Genomic DNA, 17,366 nt, shown 5'->3' with positions numbered 1-17,366 from the left:
AGGGGATTGCAGTAAAAATTTGAAACTCAAAATCTTGTGGAAATGGTTGTTGAAAAGTAAATTAATTAAAATCAAAAAGAAAAGAAAATGGGATTGTCATTAGATTAAAAATAGCCTTCCTGGGAAACTCTTTTGTCTCTCCTACAGTCCTTGGACCCTCTTAAGGTGAGTGCTGCCATTCTCTCTGACGCTTTCCTTGTGGTACAATTCATTGTTCCCCTGGACCAAGAGCATAAATCCTGCCTGGTCCCACTGAAGTGGCCTGAACACCTCTTCCTTCAAAGAGGACTCAGGACACAATGGTAAAACCACAGGGTCAGGATTACAGTTCTATTATGTCTATGAACTCTAACCAGTGCCTGTTTTTCTAGGGCTCCAGGGATTCACTTTATACCTGGGTTTCTTAATCTGAAGTGCATGGACCTAGAAAATTGACTGCTTAGAAATTTCAGGAGATCCATGAACTTAATGGGATGAAATTACATCTTTGTTTTCACTAACCTTTTACTGAAGTTTAGCACTTCCTTCAATTATTTAAAATCTTATTTGGATGAGGGGTCTATGTGCTTCAGCAAATTGTCTGCCAGAGGGAACAAGAGACACTAAAGTTTAAGAATCTTGGCTCTCCAAGGAGTCCTTTCCTTCAATATTAAGGCCAAGAATGTGCAGGAACAGCAGGAAGTTAATATTTCCAGTCACCTTCCCCATCTCTCGGTTGTCAACCCTGCTCTTTACCTGACTCGGGGTAGGTCATTATAATGACATCTTTGTCCCGAATTTCAAACTCATTGCACATCCTTTCGACTGTCTCCACATCAATGACTTCAGGAATGAAAGGTATCCCCTTCACAAACTTGAATGTGTTGGGATTCTCCATGCAGGCAGACCTCTCCAGGCTGGGTGAGTGCTCTCCTTTGGATCTCTCTCCTGGCTGTTTTTGCTTCCTCAGCTCTTCCCAACGTCTAGTGAACCACAGACTTGCTCAATAGGTCAGAAGTCAGAAGGCAATAATTAAGAAGCTTTGTAGCCTTGGATGTCTTTGACAAAGATGTTCAAGACCAAAAAATCTGAATCTGTGAGGTCATCTGGCATGAGGAACAACAGAATATAAATACACAGGACCAGAATAACAAATATTAGCTCAAAAAGAACACTTCCGTGACTGAGTTTGCATGGTGTGTGTATATCTTCAAGACTTCTGGAGAACTGTCAGGGAGAAGAGAGACTGGAAATGGTTATTTTTGCTCCAGGAGCAGAGTGGGAGGGGGCAAGCAAGGCTGATTTGGGGCAGACGTCCAGGAACACTATCTAATGACTAGAACTATGGCTGTTTATTTTCACTGAGAAGCAATCCTCATTGATTAGCTTTTGCAAAGGAATAGTTCCTTAGAAGATAGAGCAAGTGCAGAAGTATAACCACATGCCCTTTAACTGGTGAGGGAGACACACTCTCCCCTCTAGAACCCTCAGCCTTGGGGGAGTGGGTTCCAGGTTACCTTACCTGCTACCTACATTTCCTCCCCCCAGGTTCACTTCTGCATGTGGTAGAACTAATGGGTAAGGCTATTAATAACACAAGTCCCTGTGTTTTGCTGATCTTGCTCTAAAGAGTCTTTCTTGTAGCACCTAACCCTAACCCACACAGTAGCTCTCTGTCTTCTCTGCTCTGCCAGCAGCTCTTCAGCTTTGCCCCTCACCCCTTGGGAATGTACATCTCCACCAAATTCATCTCTACCCTTGCACTTGTGAGGAGCAGCTCTCAGCTGCTGAGTAGACCATTATCTGCAGTGGTGCTAAAATGGCAAGAGGTTCGGACAGATGAGAACCTCAGCATTTTGGCAGCATCAGATCCCTTGACCTCATTTGTCCCCATATGTGGATTCCAAACTAGTGCTGTCTCAAGGGACATTGACACAGCAGCAAAGTTCATTGGAGCTGGGGCTGCCATTGTGGGGGTGGCTGGCTCTGGAGCTAGTACTGGGACTGTGTTTGTAAGTCTCATCATTGGTTATGCCAGGAACCTCTCCTTGAAGCAGCAACTCTTTTCCTATGCCATCCTGGGCTTTGCCCTGTCTGAGGCCATGGGGCTCTTTTTCCTGATGGTGGCCTTCCTCATCCTCTTTGCCATGTGATGGATTCATTTCTATCTCCCAACATTTCTGAATGTTCCTCCTCGTCCTCCTCATCCTTCCATGTCTCCTGCAGCCTGTGAATACCTCCCCCTCCATCTTACCAGGTGGCCTTTACCAGGCTTGGGGTTTGACAGAGGGAAGACAAATAAATATTGTATTAATAAACTGGAAAAAAAAAAGAATCCATACAGTATTGTAAAATTTGATAGAATAGTTCAAGTGATTATCATTCTTTGTGAAACAACACCCCTTGTGAAAACTGACCCTTCTTCTGATATAACTAGCAGAGGAACTGAAGGGTTGGGTTCTACTGATAGAATAAAATTGGGAGCTAAAGCGTGGGGGAAACAGAAGTCAGACAGTGTTTCAAAGGCTGTGGAAATTATAGCAGAGAGGAAGATAATACTTGTAATAATAATCGTTGTTTATTCAGGAGAGGATGATTACCAAATTGTACCTTTAATTCATATATTCTACTATGAATGAGGCTGTAAGAGTGAGCTCATGGACTCTAGAAACTCGGCTGACCCTATAACTACCCTACTTCTGGTTATTGCCTCCTTGTTTCTTTTTGACTTTTTGTCTGCTAAACTTGGTTTCTAGATTTGTTTCCTTCATGCTTAGTATCCTTCACCTGCATATGGCTGATTGCTTCCGCCAGAGGTCACACTCCCCTGTCCACAACTGTGATGTGTCACCCCTGGATCTGGCATTGACCAAGCTCCAGATGCCAGCCAAACAACCGACCTCTCAAATGGGCAGGGACAACTCCATGTCCAATTTCAGCAGGAAGTAGCTATGGAAGAAGAGACTTTCACCCCTTATTCCAAGATTTTAGGCCCTATTCATTCAAGGGGGGGAGAGATGGGTTGCGTGTGCTCAAGCCCTGCCCTAAGATATTGCTGTGTGTGCTTGTTTTTTGTGATCCCTGTTATATTGTAAAGTTCTGTTGACACCAGTTGCCCCATTGACCTATGTATTAGATAAAAAAGATCTTGGGGTTGAATTTATTGTTTATGTATTTTTGCTTCATTTGAAGATCTTTTCCACCCATTACTAGGCCCATGTGACCTGCTCAAATCACATGGAAGCTTAAGTCACACACGGTGGGAGAAGCTTGCTGAACAGGAGGAACATGCAGTGTGGAGCAGAACTCAGAGAAAGTTGGTGAGAGCAGTTAGGGTGGAGGAGACAGGACAAAGGCAGGCACAGCTAGTGTTGTGGGAAGGCACTGGCAGGGGCAGGGGGAGGGAGGAAGGGAAAAGGGGGGAAGGCTTGAGAATGGAGTTGTCCCCTTCAATGCTCATGTGTATTGACTTCTTGTTACCATAATGGATTTGACTTTCTGGTGTCCGAATAAATGTTTCTATTCTGCCTTCCATATGGGGTGTCTGTTACACTTTGCAATTCACAACTACCCCAGCATGTTCATAGTCGTCCTCACGGCTGTGAACATTGCCTTGGTGATACACCATCTCAGGAACAAAACTTAGAGAAAAACAACGAATGCTAAAAAGTGCTTTTAATGGAAGTGGGGAAAACCCTTTTTTAAAAAAATTGCTGTCCAATTTGTAAACATAAATAATTATGTAAAATATGGCAACTGCTTCCAACTACAATATACAATGAGAACTGAAATGATGCAAGAGTTTCAGAGAGGATGTTTTCTCATTATTGAAGGTTCTTGGTAGGCAGGACCTGCTTTATCTTGGCATCTCTTGTACCTGTTCCATCACCTAGTACACAGTGGATGCCACATAAATGCCTGCAGAAGTCCGCTGAATCCCATGTTATTTGCAGTATGTAATTGCATTAACAGACCACAACTGACTTCACACTTCTCCAAGGGTTAAGTCTTTAGGGGGCTTCTGGGCTTTGTATCAACAAATAACAAAAGTCTTTGAACCACTCACTGTTAGGTTTTTGATAACATTAGCAGGAAGTTACCACGGCTGGGATTTTTAGATCCAAAGCGAGGATTACCTTTCTAGGGTTCAGCAAGAACCGTCAGATAAATCTACCCCCACACTCCCACTCAAGATCCATCCAAGGTGATCTTCCTGGGCTTAGGTCGGAGTGACATTTTTCTTTGAGACTTTGCTTGTGGCTGTTTTCACGCCACTGTTTTCTGAGTTTTGTATCCTGTTTCTCCATCTCCTGGTCAGGTTTTGTTGTTGTTTGCTCATTTGTTTCCAATCTATTTTGCATCTTTGAGTGTGATGTTAGAGTTGGATTCTGTTTACCTCTGGTGTGTGTGTGCGCGTGTGTGCGTTCATGCGTGCGTGCATGTTCTGAGCTTTAGGCTTTGATCCCATACATGTTTTCACATCTAGCTCTGGGGGCCTAAGTTTCTGGTGTGGGGTCTAGTGACTGCCCCCCGGGTTTCACTCCTCTCCACCCTAGAACCCAGTCCTGTCCTAGCATGAGCACAAGGATCCCCTAAAACCTCTTTATGACCAAGCGTTGGATCCCCTCACTGTCCCTGGGTGCTGCTGCCACCTCCACCTTCGAGGTCCACAGCTGCTGCCCACCACCCCCCACCAGTGCTGCAGACCTCTCGTTCTGCGCTTCTAAGATGTCCCAGACCGGACAAATGGCTCACTTTGACTTTTTCTTGGTTACACTTCTTAGAATTAAATTCAATGTGCTTTTTAGAAGTTGTCTAGAAGGAAATGTTGAGAGAGTTTATATGAACACTAACAGCTCTGTAACCTTAGCTTTGCTCCCCCAAGCAACATAAGTTTAATCCATCTTTCACATGACAGCATTCCAAAAACCTGATTCTATTGCACTCTCCCCCAGCCCCTCCCCACCACCAGCGTCCCTAAGTACTTCAACCAATCCTCAGATAGCCAGATGACTGTGGCTTCAACCCAGGAAGGACGGAAGACCTTTTCCCTCTCTAGGCCTCAGTTTCCCCATCTGCAAAATGATGGAGTTGACCGTGATAACACTAAGATTCTATCACTCTGCACCCTGAATGGCTTTAATAAGACTTCAGGTCACAGGGACAAAGCCTCAGAGTTCTCTTCCCTCTAGCCAGAAAGTGACCGCAGCTGGCCTAGGCTTGTCTCCCAACAGTCAGTCACCAATTAATTAACCAATTAACCCTAAATGCGCTTATGCCCAGCAATCCCCAGAGGAAGGCAAAGGCAGACCAGCCAGGACAGATGAATAGATCTCCTCTTGTTCTAACAGGAAACCTTGGAGGAACCCTAGCACCTCACAAAAAAAGCATCCTGCCTCTAACTCTAACCCTAACCAAACTCCTGCTTGGATGGGTGAGAGAGAATGACAGTCATCCAGATTCTAGGGCCCTTCTTTCTTTCCTACCATGGAGGGGATGATGCCTGGTAATTGAAATAATACTGGGTCTGAAGTCAGAGGACCTGGGTTCAAATCCTTCCTCAGCCATTGTGACCTCAGGCAAGTCACTTTACCTCTCCGGGCCTCAGTTTTCCCATCTGTAAAATGAGAGATGGCCATTCAAAGCCTATGTGAAGTCATATGCTCTGTGCCTTTCCTGAAATAGAATGGGGCTCCTCTATGGCCTAACATTTCAAATTGCCGTCCTTTCCCCCAACCAGGGGCCAGAGAATATCCCAGGTACTGCTCTCTCCCTTTCTCTCCAGTTGTGTTCATTCATGCATTGACTCAGTGGAGAGCAGTCTTGGACCCTCTGGCAATAGACTTGTGACTGAGAGGGACCTTCGAGATCCATCGTTCCAATCCCCTCATTTATAGATGAGGAAACTGAGGCTCAGAGATGCAAAGGGTCCCACAGGTAGACTCCTGAGCCAGGGCTGGCAGTCAGGAATTCTCCTCCTGATCTGTGTAGGACCCATTACTTCTCCCCCTTCTAGGTCTATTTAATGATGTTCTCTGAGTTGAGAAGGCCCATGGAAAACTGGATTAGGCTTATCCTACTTGATCCAGGGAGCAGAAGGGAGGAAAGTTACAGAAGTCGATGTAGTCAAGACCAATGAAAGCCATCCCAAGATAGGATGGGCTGCCTGCAGAGCCAGCGGGCTCTCCTTCCAGGGAGTGAAAGCAGAGGCTAGACCTCTCTCTACCAGTGTGTTGTGCGTGAGAAGCTTCTTGTGGGTTGCCCAAGGAAGCTACTGAGATCCCTGCTAGCCCTGGGAAGCTAGAGTCAGAAGTACAGGAAGAGGATGTGAGGACTCTTGGATAGACTTAGCCCTTCACAGTAATGCAAGGATCTAAACTATTTCCAGAGAACTCATGGTGCAAAATGCCATCCACATCCAGAGAAACAGCTATGGAGTCAGAATACAGAGTGAAGCAGACCGTTTTCTCTTGTTAAGTTTGGTCTTGTTTAGTTTTACTCCTTTCTCCCATTCATTTTAATTCTTCTAGACAACATGACTAAAGTGAAAACGTGTGCAATGAGAATGTGGCTTAATAAGTTCAATAGGATAATAAAAACGTAGAGCCCATATAAGATTGCATGCCATCTTGGCAAAGGAGGGCAGGAGGGGAAAGAAAATTTTAAACTTATGGAAGTGATTGTTGAAAACTGATAACGAAGAAATAAATTTGAAAAATAAAATGGGAATATTAATTTTAAAAAAAGCAGAGGAAGTGCAGCCTTCTGGCTGAGTAATACAGTCTTCGGCTTCTGCATCTAAAAAATTAGAGGACAGGCTAGAACACAGGATTTTTAACAACTGTGATAGATGATAGACAATTGCATTTCAATAAAATTGGCTTTCTTTGTAAACCTATGTATTCTAATCATGTATTCAAAAACATGATTCTGTGTATGTAAGCCAATCAGCATTTATTAAGCATCTACTAGGTGGTGCAGTGGATGGAGCACCAGTGCAGGAGCCAGGAGGACCTGAGTTCAAATCTCACCTCAGACACTCAACACTCACTAGCTGTGTGACCTTGGGCAAGTCACTTAACCCCAATTGCCTCATCCTGGGTCATCTCCAGTCATCCTGAGGAATATCTGGTCACTGGATTCAGATGGCTCTGGAGGAGAAGTGAGGCTGGTGACCTGCAGCCCTCCCTCACTCAAAACAAAGTCAAGGGCAAGTCACGTCATCATTTCTCTGATGGCACGGTCCTCTTCGACAACGAAGGATAAACACACTGATTATGCTAAGCACTAGAATTACACAGCAAGGCAGAAAACATTCTCTGTTCTCAAAGAGCTCACAGTCCCACAGAGGAGACAACAACTATGTTCCCATAAGCTACATAAAGGAGGGAGCATTTCTTAATCACCTATGATGTGCTAGGCAGTTAAAAAAAATGTTTTGGTTGGATCCTCACACCAACCCTGAGGAAATTAAGGCACAGAGATTAAGTGACTGCTGCAGTACACAGAGTCCTGGTCATGAGGGCCAAGAGGACCCAGCTCAAATCTAGTTAGGCACTTACTAGCTGGGTGACCCTGGGCAAATCACTTAATCTCTGTTTGTTTGGTATTCAAAGCCCTTCGTAATGAGCATGCCCCCACTCCCCACCCCCAGTCTTCTCCCTACCTCCTCTTTGATCCAGTGGCACAGGCCTTCTGCCAGTTCCCTGAACTAGACCCTCCATCTCCCAATTCTGCACTTTCTCTGACTGTGCCCCATGCCTGAAACTTCCCTTCAAATCACAGTTAAAATCCTCTCTTGGACCAGAAGCCTTTCCTGATCCCTCTTAGTGATAGATAACAACTGGCAGTGTCCAAGACTGCTGAAAGGTCAAGGAGAATAAGCACTGAGAAAAGGCCATTAGATGTGGTAACTAAGAGATCCCTGGAGATTTTGGAGAGGGCAGTTTGGGTGGAAAGATGAAGTCAGAAGCCAGAGTGCTTTTGTGTGATCCTGTGTGATCCCTGTGATATTGTTGTAAAGTTCTGCTGACACCAGTTGCCTAAGATGTTGTTTTATATGCTTATTTTCTGTTATCCCTGTCACAGTTCTGTTGATACCAGTTGCCCCACTGACTTCTGTAATGAATATGAAAGATCTGGGGGTCAAATGTAATGGTAATTTAAAGATCTTTCCCATTCATTAATAGGCTCATGTCACCTGCTCAAATTACATGGAAGCCTAAGTCACATGTGGTGGAAGGAGAGGAGCAGTAGTCACCTGAGTGATGTAGGAAACAGGGGTCTCAGCTGAGAGTGGGGGGAGGAGAGCCATGGGGCTGCCCAAGGAGTCCTGGACACACAAGTAGGTGAAGAACCCCTGGCCTGGATGCTCTCCAGGTCCTGTCTGTGCTCCTTTGGCCAAGGATCAGTTCAAGTGTAGGTCAGGATCTGAACCTCATCAATCTCTAAGATCCTGGTTTTGAGGGAAATCAAGCTGCTGGGGGCCAAGGAAAGGTCACTGGATTTGAACTTAAGACACATCTTCCATTCCTGAATCTGCCCCTATCCCTCTGGGCTTTCTCACTTTCCCCACATGCACAAGGAGAGGGGTAGGGTTTGACGCCCTCAAAGGGTCTTTTGTGATGGCTCTTGGCAGTCCCTCTATCCTGGAGAGACCTTCTCAGATGTGATGCCCACTGATGATCGTCACTGAGGACTTAGACCTGAGCCCAGGGTTCTGTAAAGAGGGAGGGAAGCCTAAAGGGGTGCCCCAGAAGGTTTGACTGTGCCCCTTAGCCAAGGCCCTGGTTCCTCACTGAGCTTGCTTCTCCTCCAAGGATGTCACCTGCCCAATCAGCCTCATAGGCACAGGCTTCACCAGCCTTACAGGGTTCTAGACGTCAGTACTCCTGGCTCTCTTGTTCTCCTGGCCCTGCCCAGGGACCCCTGAAGGGAAGAGCTACCATTTCTTCACATGCCTCCTCATTGCCCTCCTTCCCTAGAGCCCACCTCCATCTCTTAGAACATTTCCCATCACCCCACAGCCCTTTCGAAGTCCTTCAGCAGTGGAGCCAAGGCCTTGCAGATGCTTGAGTTGGCACATTTCCCTTGGGCCCCATCATCCCTGAACAGAAGCCCAGATCTGGGGTACTCAACCGGTCCACGCTCTGCTGCCCCTAGCCTTCCTGACCATTTAGGAATTCTTCAGTTCCATTTCCCTTCCAGGAGGCCAGGGGTGGGGAGCAACTTGACATCAACACTGACCCCAATAAGCCAAGATGGGTGTCCAAGCTGGGATGGGGTGAAGTTAGATGGACAATGCACCAAGGATAGTCAAGAGATGACCCCCTGACCTGTCTTCTTTTTCTGCTTCTGGGCATTATTCCTTCTCCCTATTTCTCCTGGTCTACATCTGGTTGAACTCAATGGTGGTGCCAAATCTTCAGTGTGGACTGGTGAGTGCACTGGAGTGAGAGGCCAGCAAGGACCTATCATTACCTCTGACTGTGGATCAGAAATGGTTCCTAGGGCAAGGCAAGTCCATTGAAAGCTCGGGGGCAAGTGGGGAGGGCACCACAATGTACAGTTTAGAGTCTGGAGTCTGAAGACCTGAGTTCAAATCTAGCCTCAGGCATGTAGTAGCTGGGTCATCCATGGCAACTCACTTCATCTCTGCCTGCCTCAGTGTCCTCAACTGTAAACCAGGGATCCTAATAGCACCTGCCTCTCTCACAAATCTGTAATGCCTAGCTCTTCCTCTCTCTTCTTCCAAATGGCCCTCTGGGCACAGCACCCAGATGAAGATGGTGAGGACCCTTCAGGAAGGGAGGTCCCATTGAGAGGGGAGGAGCCGCTCCAGCCTCAGTCTCCATAGGCCTGGCTCTGGCACCGGTGTGATACTTGGCTTTCCTCTTCTGGAGACTCAGTATGACCCTCAAAGAGAGAGAATTCTACCATCCATGTGATCTTCCCTTCTCTGGGCCTGTTTCCCCACTCACAAAAACAGGGCATTGGGCTAGATCATCTCCATAGGACCAATAGCTCCAACATCTGGGATTCTATGAATCGAGTCTGTTGCTGCCCAGGGGTCAGACACAAAGAAGAAGGTGTGGCCTCTCCCAGCACAAGGCTGCCCTCTCCAGAGGTCAATGGGACATGTTGTGGAGTGTGACCCTCATTTCCAATGGGCATGTCAGGGCCCTAGAAGTGACCATGACAGAACTTCAATCCCATCCCACTCACAGGTGAACAAACAAGCTCAGCTTTAGCTGACTTTCCCACCATCCCAGAGCACATAAGTCAGAGGTGAAAGGGGCTTTGGAACCACTTGATAGAACTAGAGGAAGGGAAGATTCCAAGAGCTTGCTCAAGGTCACCCAGCTGCCCAGCAGCTGATCATCTGGCCCCAGTCCCAGCAACTGCCACTCTGATCAAGACAAGTCTAGCCTGTCCAAACCAGGAAGGCAGCTCTAACCATATGTGGGCCATCCTTGAGGGATGACAGTGGCTGCTTTCCCAGCACACCCCAGGACAGGGAGGTTTCCTGTTCAAACATCCAAATCTCTCCCTTTCTTTACCCCAACATCGCTGCTCTCCACCCTGAGCCTCCAGCACCATTGTTGCTCCCTAATGGCAAGGGGGTGCCTACTAGCTGCATGCCTGTGGACTCCGTCCTCTTACAACCTGCTTCCCAGGCTTGAGGGGAAGAAATCATTGTATAAACCAAGAGGCACCAGAGGTATGAGACCCAAGAGGGCAGGACCCAGCTGCTGCTAATCCATCCTGTGGACTTGCCAGCACCCTGGGGATACGAAGATGGACTCTGCAGCACCTGCCCTGCCCCTAAAGATGGGGGATGCACCCCAAGCAAGATGGCTGGTGTTCACCTACTGCTTAAGCACTGCCCAAGTCTGTCAAAGGCATTTTCCTTCATTTAGCCTCACATCTACTCTTTGGGAGGGAACTCTTAACTGTCCCCATTTGACACAGGGGGAAACTGAGCCTATGCAAAGGCAAGACATGTCCAAGGCAACATGATCAATCTGTGTCAGAGACCTTCCTCAGCATGCCTCTCATTAAAAGTGAGGGACCCTACTTATAAATGATCAAAGAATATGAACAGGCAATTCTCAGAAGAAGAAATCAAAGCTATCTATAGTCATGTGAAAAAATGCTCTAAATCACTATTGATCAGAGAAATGCAAATTAAAAAAACTCTGAGATCCCACCTCACACCTACCACATTGGCTAATATGACAGAAAAGGAAAATAATAAATGCTGGAGATGTGGGAAAATTGGAACACTAATGCATTGTTGGTGGAGTTGTGAACTGATCCAAACCATTCTGGAGAACAATTTGGAACAAGGCCCACAAGGCTATAAAACAGTGTATATCCTTTGATCAAAGCATCCAACAATACCACTTCTAGGCCTATATCCCAAAGAGATCATAAAAATGGGAAAAGGAAAAACATGTACAAAAATATTTAGAGTAGCTTTTTGTTGTGGTTAAGTATTGAAAAATGAGGGGATGTCCATCAGTTGGGGAATGGCTGAAAAAGTTGAGGTCTATGAATCTAATGGAATACTATTGTGCTATAAGAAATGACAAACAGGGGGACTTCAGAAAAACCTGGGCTTATGTGAACTGATATTGCACAGGGAACAGCAATACTGTGCAACGATCAGCTCTGAATGGCTTATGTCTTCTGAGCAAGGCAAGGATCTAATATAATTCCAAAGGACTCGATGGAAAATGCTGTCCACCTCCAGGGAAAGCACTACAGAGCCTGAATGCAAACCAAAGCAGATGGTATTTGCTCTTTGCTGTTTTATTCTTTCCTGTGGTTTTCCCCTTCTTTTGATTTTTCTTTTACAACATGACTAATGTGGATGTGTTTTAAAAGTAAAAGGAAGGGACCAGCACAGTGATACTGATGAGTCCTACGACCTCAGCCCTAGAGGCTGGCATCTCAGCAAGGTCGTGTTGATCTGCCGAAGGCAAAAGTCCCAAGCACGAGCCCCTAAAAGGGAAGATCTGAGGCAGCCAGCGTGGAGGCGACACAGCTGGCTACCCTCAAAGATCAGTCCTCTAAGCAAACCACGGAGTCCTTACTGGGTACAAAGTTGGCCCAGATCCCTCGGGAGGTGGGGGGGAATAAACAACTGCCCCTAACTTCATGGGGTTTTTAATATGACTCATCGCAATCATGGTGCTAACCAGAGGAAAATAATTCCCATCTCTACCAAACACAGAAGTTGAGGTTGAGGCTCACAGTCAGGGTCAAGGCTTAGGGCCAAGGTTATGGTTAAGGGTCAGGGTGGAGGCCTCATCGGAGAGATCTTCAGTCAGCCCTTGGTATCAGGAGGGAGCCGCAGGAGTCACCTCTGCAGGGGCTGGCCCCGCCAGGGCAGCCCTCAGCAGGCCCTCCGTCTCAGGAGTCAGGGGCGCATGGGAGAAGACACAGTGGTCACCCTGGTAGCACTTGGCACCCGTGTGGAAGAACTTACAGGGGAACTCATGGTGCAAGAAGCGGCACTGGTCTCCCCGCGTACAGTAGCCTTGCACGTAGAACTTGCAGAGTTGCTGGAACTTGAGGCCATCAGCTGCATGGTCCAGCCGGCACTGCTCTCCGCGGACACACCGTCCAGCCAGGAAATACTTACACACCCTCTGCGAGCCCAGGACCACTGTGTTCTTCTGGATGAACTCCTCGCTCACAGGGGCATGCTCTGGGGCAGTGGAAGGCCCCGCTGGGTGCCTGGGGCCCTGGGCCTTCGCCAGCCCTACCCGCTTCCTCTTCTTGGCACGGCTGGCATTCCTGGCCCCAGAGCTACGCTTGGCCCCTTTCTTTGTCCTGCCCTCCATAAGTGGGGGCACTGGGGCCGCCTCAGAGGCCTCCCTCTCCCGTCTGTACTGCTCAAGGAGCTGGGCAAAGTCTTCCTCCTGGGGCTGCTTCCCCTTGGCAGCAAGAGTTCCAGGCTCCTTGCCTCTCTTCTTGCCATCTGGTCGAAGGCCACCACCTTGGCCACTATGTTTCTTGGACCCGCCTTCCCCCGGTCTGGGCCTGCAGGCAGCACTGTCCGGGTTCAAAGTCCCGGGCCTTGAGCCAGGAGTAGGCCTAGGGGATAGCAGGGATGGAGTCATCACCTGGAGCAGAGGTGCACAGGTCACACTTCCTGAGCCTGGGAGTGCTATGCTGGGGGAAAGCATGGGGTTTGGGGGTTTGCAAAACAGGTCCCCAAAATCACAGCAAGGGGAATCTCCAGAGGTCTCTGCGGCCCCAGGGCCATCAGGGCTGGGCTCTGAGGCTTGGCAGGGGCTTGAAGGCTCCCGCACCACATTTCCAAAGCTGGTGGGGCTAGATGAAGACCCAGAGAGTGGAGCATACAGGGCCAGCCCAAGGCCCGACTGTGAGCAACTCAGCTTCCCACAGCCCTCCTTGGGTGAAACATGATGATCTTTAGTAAAGCTGGGGCCGAGCATGGGATTTGGGGGCTTGGAGAAGAGATCTTCAAAGGGCACCAGGTCGGTGGGGAAGAGCGTGAAGGACATGCTGCACACGGCTCCTGCGATCGAAGCCACTTTCAGGCTGGCCAGCCACGACTCAGCTGAGGGTCCCCTTGAGGAGGTGTGGGCAAACGCTGCCCTGGAAGACAGGGGAAGAGTTGAGAGCACCCAGGAGGTCTGTGGCCATCTCCCAACAGTCCAAGCATTCTCTCTGGATGCCCACCCTGTCCTGCCCACTTCTGGCCTCCTCTTAGGCCTCCCTGTGAGACCACCCCTCAATTAACTGATCCTGTATGGGGCCTTTCCCACCATGCTTTCCTTTCCTAAGAAACTCTTCAGTGAGGAAAGTGCCAGGAGGGCACCAGGGCTCTACACAGTCTTCCCCCCACTCCCCCATTTAGCTTCCTTTTGTATATGGTCTTCCCCACTAGGTTGTAAGCTCCATGAGGGCAGGAAGTATCTTTTGCCTTCCTCTATATTCCCTGCACTCAGGAAAGGGCCCAGCACACAGTAGGATCTTTATCAGCATTTGAAGACTCAAGGAGGGACCTCCTCTAGGGCCCAGAATATCCCAGGGACAGTGGGAAGACTGGGAGGGCACACCGGGCTTCCATGGCATCACTGGCACAGAAGGACGCTGGGCCAAAGTCTCCACACTCCTAATTCTGCCTTCAGGGCCTTACAGAATAAACATAATGTTGGCCTTCCAGGGTCCAAAGCCCCCAGCACACCACCTGCCTCATGTCTCAACGTCCCCAACATGCCCTCCACGAGTCTCCACGGAACTCACCTCTCTGGCATCCAGGCTGGGGGAGGACCGAACCTCAGAAGCTCTGCTCCTCAGGTGGCCCGGCCTGAGGCCCCAGTCCTTCTTGTGGACTCAATGCTGTGACCCCACCAAAGCGTGGTCACCTCCATGGAGACGCAGCTCTAAGGGGTCCAGAAGAGAAGAGTGGGGACCAGAGTGTGGCCGAGGGTCAGCTACCTAAAAACGAAGCAAGAGAAGAGTGACCTTTTTGCTCAAGTCTCTGTCCCTTGGCTAAGTGCTGTCAGATGGGCCTATCAACAAAGCTATGTCAACAAAACATGGCTTCAGGCACGAAGCTAGCACTTCTCAAAGGGAACCCCCATCAAAGGACTGTGGGGTCCAAAGAACTTTCAACCCCACACACAGATCTCTTCCTGTTCAGAAATACTGACAGAACCCACTTAAGCCAAAGCTCAGGGTGGGGAAGTCCTCAACAATTTTTAAGAAGGTAAAAATGTTCAAGGCCCATCCTTAAAGGTAAGAGATTAGAGAGAGAACTTCAATTTTCTCATTTAACAGATAGGTAAACTAAGGTCCACAAACGTGCAGGAATCGAATCCAGGCCTCCTGGCCCCACCCAGCCTGCTGCCAGATGGAGGGCAGGTTCTCAAGCACAACCTGGCAATCAGCCGCCAGCCACCTAATGCCTGGGCCACTGGGTATGGGATCCCTGTCCCCAAGGGAGAAACACAAGACTTAACTCTGGGGGGGCCGCAGTGCAGATGGCAGCTGCCCCCCCCCAGTCTGTCTGCCCCCTCTCATATGATGTCCATGCCCTCAGGCCTTCAGGAGTGGACAGGAAGTCCTCCACATATAAGAGCGCTCTCCCCTCAGGCCGCAGAGGCAGTGTGCAGGAGGACCCTGGGAGACTGCCCAAGTCAAAGGAAAAACGGAGGAAAGAGACCCACTCCTCCCTCCAGGATGTGGACTCGAGCAGTGTCCACACAAGGGCCACCAAGGCCAGGAATCATCTCCCTTTCCCTTCCAGGCCCCTTCTTCAGTCTAACATCAGCTTCCCTGGCCCCAGAGGGGTCCATCTTGGAATGAGCCCCTGAAGGCTGAATTGGGGGAGCTGAGGACCTTCTCTCCCAGGTCACGGCTTTGAGACAGGGGTGGCCTAGATGGAGGGCTGGCAGAGGGCAGAGGCTGACAGGGGACAGAGGCTGGCCAGTGGGCAGAGGGCTGGCCAGGGGGCGGAGGGCTGGCAGGAGGCGGAGGCTGGCAGGGGGCACAGGGCTGGCAGGGGGAGGAGGGCTGGCCGGGGGAGGAGGGCTGGCCAGGGGGCGGAGGGCTGGCAGGAAGCAGAGGCTGGCAGGGGGCACAGGGCTGGCAGAGGGCGGAGGGCCGGCCCGCCCAGGACTAGGTAGGACAATGCCCTTGTCCAGGCACAGTCCCAGGACAGGAGGTCTCTCTCTGGACGCACTTGATGACCAGATCGAGGCGCCTTTTCCAGCAGGGTTGGGGCGCTCACTCCTAGGTCTGGGGACCAGGGCAGGGGCAGGTCCAGGGGGCGGGGCATGGCAGAGCCTGGCCCGCCCCTCCCCACGGCACCACCCCTCCCGTGGCCCCGCCCACCAGAGCCCGCCCCTGCCCGCCTCCGGGGCCCCACCCACCAGAGCCCCGCCCCCTCCCGCAGAGGGCCGGTCCGGGGAGGAGGGCTGGCAGGGGGCGGAGGGCTGGCAGGAGGCACAGGGCAGGTCCAGGGGGCGGGGCATGGCAGAGTTTGGCCCGCCCCTCCCCACGGCACCACCCCTCCCGTGGCCCCGCCCACCAGAGCCCGCCCCTGCCCGCCTCCATGGCCCTCCCCACCAGAGCCCCGCCCCTGCCCGCCTCCGGGGCCCCGCCCGCCTCCGGGGCCCCGCCCGCCTCCATGGCCCGCCCCCTCCCGCAGAGGGCCGGGCCAGGGGGGAGGGGGGAAGGAGGCGGTGGCCCCTCCCACAAATGACCCCCACCCGCTCATTCGGGCCGGGAGGCCGGCCCGGAGGGAGACGAGCACCTCGGGAGGACGTTCCCCCCACCCCCGCTCCGGGGAGGAGGGGGCCAAGGAATGGCCCCGCTGCCCCCCACTTCCGCCGCTCCTCGGGGGCAGCGGGGGCCGCGCCAGCGCCGGGAGGAGGGGGAGGGGACCCGACCCTTCTGGGGAGCGCACACCTGCTGAAAGCCTCTCTCCTCGCGGGGTCACGCAGCGGCACGGCGACCCCGAGCCTCACGCGACGTGCGACGTGACGTCACGCACCCGAGGCGCCGTAGTCACCCTTCCTCCCCGCCCCCGCAGCCGCGCCCCCCGCACATGGACGCATGCGCAGACGCAGACGCCCCCAGAGCTCCCTGCCGTCGCTCCCCGGCAGCCGGCAGCCGGCCGTGGCCGCAGACGAGGGCGCCCCCCCCACACCTACCGCAGCCGTCTGGCGCTACTGCGCATGGACGGAAGAGGCTCCGCCAATCAGGAGCCGCGGTGTCCCCTCTCTCTCTCCGGCCACGCCCGACGGCCCGAGCGCCTCCCGCTCCAGGGTGGCGGCGTGGGCCCGCGGGGCCCGGACCAGGGGCGAGCTCCCCCTGGAGGGCTGCAGGTACACAGCAGGCGCTTAGCCAGGGCTGCGTGCATGAACCTGGCACCGCAGGGGGCCCCCAGCCCCCCACGTGCCAGCCCCGCCCTGGGGGAAGCCCGCGGTGGGCTTCCTCCCCGCGTGTAGTAATGGGGGAGGGGCTTGGATGGGGGGGGCTGCCTCACAGCGCACATCCCAGACTGACACGTCACAGACAGACAGACAGAGCTCCCAGACTGGCACATCATAGACAGACAGACAGACAGACAGAGCTCCCAGATTGACACGTCACAGACAGACAGACAGACAGAGCTCCCAGACTGGCACATCACAGACAGACAGACAGACAGAGCTCCCAGACTGACACGTCACAGACAGACAGACAGACAGAGCTCCCAGACTGACACGTCACAGACAGACAGACAGACAGAGCTCCCAGACTGACACGTCACAGACAGACAGACAGACAGAGCTCCCAGATTGGCACATCATAGACAGACAGACAGACAGAGCTCCCAGACTGACACGTCACAGACAGAC

The 17,366-nt window shown here is 51.3% G+C and overlaps 2 protein-coding genes and 1 pseudogene across 4 annotated transcripts in view; 1 reads left to right on the top strand and 2 right to left on the bottom strand.

Annotated features, from left to right (window-relative positions):
- The window catches only part of LOC140508102 (sulfotransferase 2A1-like), a 31,537-nt gene extending 20,048 nt beyond the window's left edge, over nt 1–11,489 (bottom strand). Inside the window, exon 1 of the mRNA XM_072615871.1 lies at nt 736–11,489. Coding sequence (XP_072471972.1) covers nt 736–877 — 142 coding nt within the window. The 5' untranslated portion in view covers nt 878–11,489. The remainder of the gene's footprint in view (nt 1–735) is intronic.
- Nucleotides 1,692–2,239, top strand: LOC140508113 (ATP synthase F(0) complex subunit C2, mitochondrial pseudogene; annotated as a pseudogene).
- A 283-nt stretch (nt 11,490–11,772) lies between the features above and the next one.
- On the bottom strand, nt 11,773–16,695 carry LOC140508090 (uncharacterized). 3 transcript variants are annotated; one of them, XM_072615842.1, is made up of 3 exons: nt 16,677–16,695; nt 14,263–14,457; nt 11,773–13,611 (listed from the first exon to the last, which is right to left on the bottom strand). In XM_072615842.1, exons 2-3 carry the CDS (start codon nt 14,271–14,273, stop codon nt 12,324–12,326), a joined length of 1,299 nt encoding a protein of 432 aa, XP_072471943.1. In that variant the 5' UTR covers nt 14,274–14,457; nt 16,677–16,695; the 3' UTR covers nt 11,773–12,323. The 3 variants fall into 3 exon arrangements, with proteins under 3 accessions (XP_072471943.1, XP_072471940.1, XP_072471942.1); XM_072615839.1 differs by lacking the exon at nt 16,677–16,695 and adding an exon at nt 16,432–16,548; XM_072615841.1 differs by lacking the exon at nt 16,677–16,695 and adding an exon at nt 16,277–16,443.
- Nucleotides 16,696–17,366: the final 671 nt, after the last annotated feature.

This window comes from Notamacropus eugenii, chromosome 5 (assembly GCF_028372415.1).
Source record: "Notamacropus eugenii isolate mMacEug1 chromosome 5, mMacEug1.pri_v2, whole genome shotgun sequence".
Lineage (NCBI taxonomy): Eukaryota > Metazoa > Chordata > Mammalia > Diprotodontia > Macropodidae > Notamacropus > Notamacropus eugenii.
This window is presented reverse-complemented; position numbering and strand designations above follow the sequence as displayed.